This window comes from Gossypium hirsutum, chromosome A01 (assembly GCF_007990345.1).
Source record: "Gossypium hirsutum isolate 1008001.06 chromosome A01, Gossypium_hirsutum_v2.1, whole genome shotgun sequence".
NCBI lineage: Eukaryota > Viridiplantae > Streptophyta > Magnoliopsida > Malvales > Malvaceae > Gossypium > Gossypium hirsutum.
This window is the reverse complement of record NC_053424.1, coordinates 89,912,072-89,919,088: the sequence shown is the minus strand read 5'-3', so window position 1 is coordinate 89,919,088 and position 7,017 is coordinate 89,912,072. Positions and strand designations below refer to the sequence as shown.

Genomic DNA, 7,017 nt, shown 5'->3' with positions numbered 1-7,017 from the left:
ATGGGCAGGCCATCCAGGGATGCATCGTACTTTGGCCCTTTTGGAGGATCGCTATTATTGGCCTCACATGGGTGCTGATGTGGAAACCTATGTGAAAACTTGTCTAGTGTGCCAACAAGACAAGGTTGAGTTAAAGACTCCAGCCGGCTTGCTTCAACCTCTGCCAATCCCAGAAAGGCCATGGGAGAGTTTATCCATGGATTTTATCATTGGTTTGCCTAAGTCTGATGGGTTTGCTAGTATTCTTGTTGTGGTGGACAGGTTTTCAAAGTATGCGACTTTTATTCCGGCGACCAAAGAGTGCCCTGCTGAGGAAGCAGCTCGGTTATTCCTCAGACACGTGGTAAAATATTGGGGAGTGCCACTATCTATTATCAGCGATCGAGATGGTCGATTTACTGGTCGGTTCTGGACGGAGTTGTTCAAGTCAATGGGCTCAGATTTGAACTTCTCCACGAACATGCATCCACAAACCGATGGGCAAACTGAACGAGTAAATACACTGTTGGAGACGTATCTTCGGCACTATGTGAGTGCCACACAAAGGGATTGGCCAAAGTTGCTGGATGTGGCCCAATTTTCATATAACTTGCAGCAAAGTGGGACCACGAATCAAAGTCCATTTGAAATAGTGACGGGTCAACAGCCACTCACACCCAACGCTGTTGTGACCCATTACACAGGACCAAATCCGGCAGCCTATAGATTCGCAAAAGATTGGCAAGAGAAGAATGACTTGGCTAGAGCTTGTTTACACAAGGCAAGTAAGCGTAGCAAGAAGTGGGCCGATCAGAACCGAAGGGATGTACAATTTCAAGTGGGTGACTCAGTCCTTGCTAAACTACACTTGATTTTACGATATACTGGTTTGCACAAGGGTCTTGTGCGAAGGTATGAAGGGCCGTTTAAGGTTGTGAAGAGAGTGGGCAAGGTGGCCTACAAGTTGGAGTTGCCACCAAAACTTAAAGTACACCCAGTCTTCCATGTAAGCATGCTTAAGCTGTTTCATGAGGATCAAGAAGATCCGAATCGAGGCAAGTCCGAACGAGCACCGATGGGGGTAAAAGTCTCGTATGATCGTGAAGTAGAAAACATTGAGGCAGATCGGGTAATTAGACGAAAGTACCACCGACCACAGCATGAGTACTTAGTTCGATGGAAGGGACTTCCTGATAGCGAAGCAAGTTGGGAACCTGCTGAGGCATTGTGGCAGTTCCAAGGGAAGATTGACCAGTTCCATAAGGAGAATGCGACGAGGGCGTCGCTAGAACAAGTGGGGGAGAATGTCATGGGTTGCGCGTCGGTGCTCGCAACCATGACAAACTGGTGCGATCCATCGTGTTCGAGGGAGGTCATTTAGCCCAACCAAACTGGCCCAACCAAACTGGCCTGGTGATTGGAGAGATTAAAAGCCCATCTCAAGAGCCTGATAGAAATGGGAAGTGTTCTAGAAGATATAATTATGGAATCTGAGAGTTCTATTTGTATATAGCTGGTTATGTAAGCTTAGAGTTCTAATTGTATTCAGCTTTTAATTATAGCTATTGATATACTGTGAGGCTCAACTATAAATAGAGACCTCTTTGCTCATTGTATATTCATTGAGTGATTAATAAGAATTTTGAGAGTATTCACTCAAACTTTTCTCTCAAGCGTTCTTGCTTTTGTTCATCTTTCAAGGTCGTTCTTACTTCGTTCTTCTGTTGTTCTTCGTGAAAATCTTAAGGGAATTCTATTGAATCCTTTATTGTTGCGAGTGAAGTTGACTTGGGCGTTTTTGCTGCTGAATCTTTTTTTGTTACAAGTTAGGCTGACTTAGGCGTTTTGAGCAGAGAAATTGCCTAAGGCCGCATGGATCGCGTGGGAAAACTCTAAGTCCGTGACATAAGGACTATGAAGTTAGTTGTATTCCTCTACCACCTGTATCGGTACAAACATTTTATTCTAGTAATAATAAATTTTAGTTTAATTCTGATGTAGATTTTGAATATTATTGATTGTATTGATACATTTAGTTTGTACCTATGCATATTAATTTGTACTAAATTTTAATTTTAAATTTTTTATTTTTTTATAAATTACATTTAAAAATATAATTGTTTAATTAAGTTATTGACATATTTAATAACTTTAAAATTAATACTTTCATATATATATAATTAAAATAAATTTTTATCTATTTAAATATATGAAAAATATTTAAAAAGTACTAGTAGATCCAAAACAGCACACTTAAGGACATCGATACTAGTTTGTACCACCAATACCAAAACAAAAAAAGATACATCCACTCGTAGATTGCTGACTGCTTTGATAACAATTAGAACTAATCATGGGTCGAGTTCTAATAAAATTTTATGCCCGCTTTTTAGGCTTCGACTCAACTTAAAAAATGAGTTTAAAATTTTGTTCAAATCCGGTCTGGTTAAAAATATGCTAAACCTGAGTTTGGGTTGCCTTTATTAAATTTTTTATATAAAAAATTTAAAAATATAATACATCAAATACACTAAAAATATTAAATAAATGTGTTAAACTAAGGGTTATTTGATAATATGTTTTGATATAACCAATTAAAGTGTTTTTGAATAAAAGTTAAAGTTGAACAAAATTGGCAAAATGATAAAATCAAGTTAAAATGGTTTTAATTGAGTTAAACATTTTCAATCATGTTAAAATTGTTTTAAAACAAGTCAATATTGCTCCAGGCCAAAAAGTATCACTTTTGGCCAAGTATCTATAGTTTTCAAGATATCAATACCCATTTTAACATCAGTACCAAATTTGCATTTTGTTTTTATGGTTTTTCAAACAATCACAAAAAGTATCAATACCTTCACAAAAAGTATCAATACCTTTACAAAAAGTATCGATACCTTTTACCAGGTATAGATAAATTGCCTTTGGTATTGTTGTAAACTAATTTTAACGGTCATTGAATTAGGCATTAAATGCTAATAGTATCGATACTTGTAGAAAAAGTATTGATATCTTTTATTGTAGATGAATTTAATGATATAATATTTTTATCCCCAATGGATCTATTCATGTTTCCAACAACCACAACAGTTGGAAATGAATTAGAGGGTATAAATATCATCTTCCAAATGTCCTACAAGAGGTAGAGAGATCATCAAGCTTAAAGATCAATCAAAACAACCTTAGTGCTTAATTATTTCATACTTTTCTTGTACATACTTGTGAGCCTTCATTGTTATTCTTTAGCTCAAGTGTATTCTTGTTTATTTGTGCTTAAGACAAACATTCTGATCTTATAAGGATTACTTCTTAGTTTGCTATTTGTATTTAATCTTTGATAGGGTTGAGTCTTAAGGTTTGGGTAGAAACCTTAAGAGAGTTGTAATCTTAAGATTTTTGGTAGAAATCTTAAGGTAGATTGTAAGGTTAAACCTTGTTCTCAAAGGTTGAAACAAATTAGTGAATTTAGGAAAATCCTTAGTCGTGGAAAGCTAAGGTAGCAGAGTAGGTAATTTGGGCCAAACTATTATAAATCGTTGTGTTCTTTGTTGCTCATTCATTAGTTGCTTCCACTATTTTCTGAAAGGCCAATTCACCCACTTCTTGGTGATTTTGACTTGATCTTTCGAGCTAACAAACTGTTTCCTAACAAAATTGAAAATACATTAAAAAATTTATTTATACTTAAACAACACTAAGATAGATGCAACTTAGCAAGCAAATGTCTAAAACAGTAGAAAAATTGATAATAAAACAAGAGTTATATAATATCCAAACAATAACAATGAAATAGTAACAATATAGTAGAAAAATGGCAATAAAACAATGATTTCCACTAAACTAACTAATAAATTAACTAAGGCAAATGCACCAATCAATTAATAGTATAACTATGGTAAGCACGAATATCGTTCCCTCGAGAGCTACAATTTCTAGTAATTATCACTGTAACACCCTACACCTAATTCAATCGACGAGTCCAAGCAATAGGATGTCACATTCGTTACTAGAGCGACTACTATCAATTTATTTCAACTTTAAGCCACCGTAAGAGTTAATTCAATCAAACAAACATTAATCACAATAATCAACCATTTACGTGATTTATACGCGTTCACAAAAGCTCAAAGAACTAATCCAAGGTTAAACATGAACCAAACATTTATCATATGATACGAAATTAAGAACAAACCAAATTAGACTCAACTAGGCATATGCCAACTTAGAATAAAAATGGAATATACAAACTTTGCCGAGTTTAGGATCTTCTCTAGATGTTGAAGACGAAATTTAGGATCTTGAATATAACATGGACACAGAGAACAAACCGAACGCTAAGTAATTAACTTAATGGAATTTCTATAACTAATATTATAACATGAAATAAATTATGTTAGGACATAAATAAAATAAAATAAAAATCAAACGTTTGTAAGCAGTTTAATATGTTAAATTATACGATAAGAGCATAATTATTTCATATCGCATTTATAGTCATACCGACTAGTTGTCACATATTTATCTTCAATTTCTTGACCTTTAAACTCCAAAATTCAATTAAATATTGAATAATCGCTTACATTCACATAAATCATGCTTTGAAAATAAAACCAGGTTTAAAATCTAGCTTATGAAAGTTCTGAGAACAAACAAGCTTCATTAATTCACCAATAACTAAACATTTAGACAACATAGCTTATACATTCACCCACTTTATAACATTATGAAAATAGTATCAATGGACACTCAAATAACATTAATATTGTAAGAACCGAATAGTGTTAAAACAAAAATCAAACAAAAATAAACGAATCTCATGGCACCACGAATTTATGGTATAATTGCAAAAATAAGCTTGTTTCGGTTTTAGAAACTAAATTGAATAAAATGCAAATTTTTAGGGAAATTGCAAAAAATGATAAAAGAAATTTCACATGTATCAAATTAGATGTTATAATATATTTGAGGATTGATATTTGAATAAAATTACCTTATAGATCAAGAACCAGTAGATAATTGGGGAAAAGAGAAAATTTCTAATTAGTCCCTGATATTGTTATCTTTACTGATTAGCCTCAGTAAGTTCATATGGTTTAATTTGGTATTAATTTGAAATTTTATATTAGTTTCTAAATTGTGGTATGTTTAATATATATTTATATATTTGAAAACCGTTATGCAGTTACTTATATCAAGCCTGGATGAACATAAGATAGGATATCATTGACATGCCAATAGGTTATTTTGCGTTGTACGAGATTGATATGTGAGGAGTTGACGATATTGGACTTGATATTATATGTTAAATATACCAGAATCTAGCATTTGTTGCGGATTATCACATTATATTACAGTGATTATGGCACGTTTTTTAGGGAAAATACAAAGCCTATGGACTTGGCACTTGGTGCCCAGGCATATTTCTGGCGGGATGTTAGGCTACAGGCTAGGTACGTGGTGCCCAGGCGTGTTCTTGGTTAGATTAGCTCAGTTGAGCATTTTGGCATATAATCGTGTATCTGTATCTGTTTATATAGTTCGTCGGGCTGAAATCTAATGATTAAATGACATGATAATGATATGTACTTGGTAGTAGGTTACAATGATTTGATGATGATTTATATAAATATTTACATGATTTACGATATCATACCGTGACTTGGTATTGAGTGATCTCGTATGGTTGCATTGGTTATGCTACTCGTGTATATAAAACTCACCTGTTGAATGATTGTGGTTGACACGGTTAATGTTTACTAATGATTTTGTTAAATGTTAAGCTATATTATACGGTAAGTTTTATAATTTCAACTTATGAAATTACAAAGCTCTAATGATGCTTAATCGCATCGTTTTTCCTATTTCCTTGTAGATTTTGATTTGCGGAATCGAGCGATCAGGTCAAGTTGAATATCATGCTATCCAACTTCATTTTGTTAGACTTTGAAAACATTTTATTGTGGTTATGTGTCATGTAATAGGAATAACTTGTAATTGTATATAAGTGTTAATTATAAGTGGTATGTTGTGTACTTGTATATAAGTTATGTGTTTGAGGTTAATGATATGGTTGATCATGGTTTGGTTTGTGATGATATAATGTTTGGATTGGTTTTGAATGGTTAATAGCTTGGTAGATGGAATGGTAATTTTTGAAGATATTTAGATGTGCATATTTGGTCATTTGATACCCTGCTGTGGTATTGTATTTTAATGGTTGATATTGGGATATTCTTGTTTGGTAAGTGTAACGCTTTCAATCTGACCTGATTCACCGGATCTAGATCTTGGGTGTTACATTACTATTACACACTTGAACATACTTACAACATGAAACTTTACAAAGAAATACACCTTATTAATAATACTACCCAACAAAGTTACGTCTTGGCGAGCAACGTGTACATAACTTACAAATATAATTACACATCAAATTGGCTTGCAATGTTTCTCCCTTACTCAACCTCTAAGTACTATTGCTGACTTTATTTATTGACCAATGCGGTCTATTCACTCTATAAAGCTTACAAACCAATGTTCTAGACTTGTACAAAAAACATTTCTATCGAGCTTAACACGCCTGAGCAACCCCCGCTCTGTATGTATGGATGCCCACTTCGCCACTCCTTTGGCATAGCTTTGGCATCGTCCTTCCTAGCACTTCTTTTACTTGAAACATAAAACATAGAGGGGCAAGTTCGATAGAACTTAACGAGAAAACCCTATTTTACCTAAGCCCTTATTCGGGAATCTCGTCATTGGTTTCTCATTCATAACTTTGACCCAATCAATTGTACAGACTCCACCATGACTTTCTATACTGGAGTTTCTTTTCAAACTCATCCACATTTGCCAAGTCTCAGAATCTTATGTTCATCATTCATTTAGAGTCCGCTCATAGGCATTGTCTTCAAATGGTCATCACGAGAATAGTTCTTTAGATTACGCTGCGGAGGCATTCGTTCCAAAGATAGCCATAGAGCATTCCTTTTAACAGAGATAGCCACAAAGGCTTCCATATAACAGGGATCGCCATAA

General features: G+C 34.2%; 1 protein-coding gene across 1 annotated transcript; it reads left to right on the top strand.

Annotated features, from left to right (window-relative positions):
* LOC121215600 (uncharacterized) lies at positions 1-3,326 on the top strand. The gene is made up of 4 exons (XM_041090516.1): positions 1-71; positions 262-343; positions 596-1,273; positions 3,321-3,326. Exons 1-4 carry the CDS (start codon positions 1-3, stop codon positions 3,324-3,326), a joined length of 837 nt encoding a protein of 278 aa, XP_040946450.1.
* The last annotated feature ends 3,691 nt before the right edge of the window (positions 3,327-7,017 follow it).

Excerpts from the sequence above, each read along its gene's own strand:
- LOC121215600 (XM_041090516.1), top strand. The coding sequence starts at position 1 with ATGGGCAGGCCATCCAGGGATGCATCGTACTTTGGCCCTTTTGGAGGA. Across the intron at positions 72-261 it reads CTATTATTGGCCTCACATGG|GTTTTCAAAGTATGCGACTT; the intron begins GTGCTGATGTGG and ends TGTGGTGGACAG. Across the intron at positions 344-595 it reads GGTTATTCCTCAGACACGTG|CAAAGTGGGACCACGAATCA; the intron begins GTAAAATATTGG and ends TATAACTTGCAG.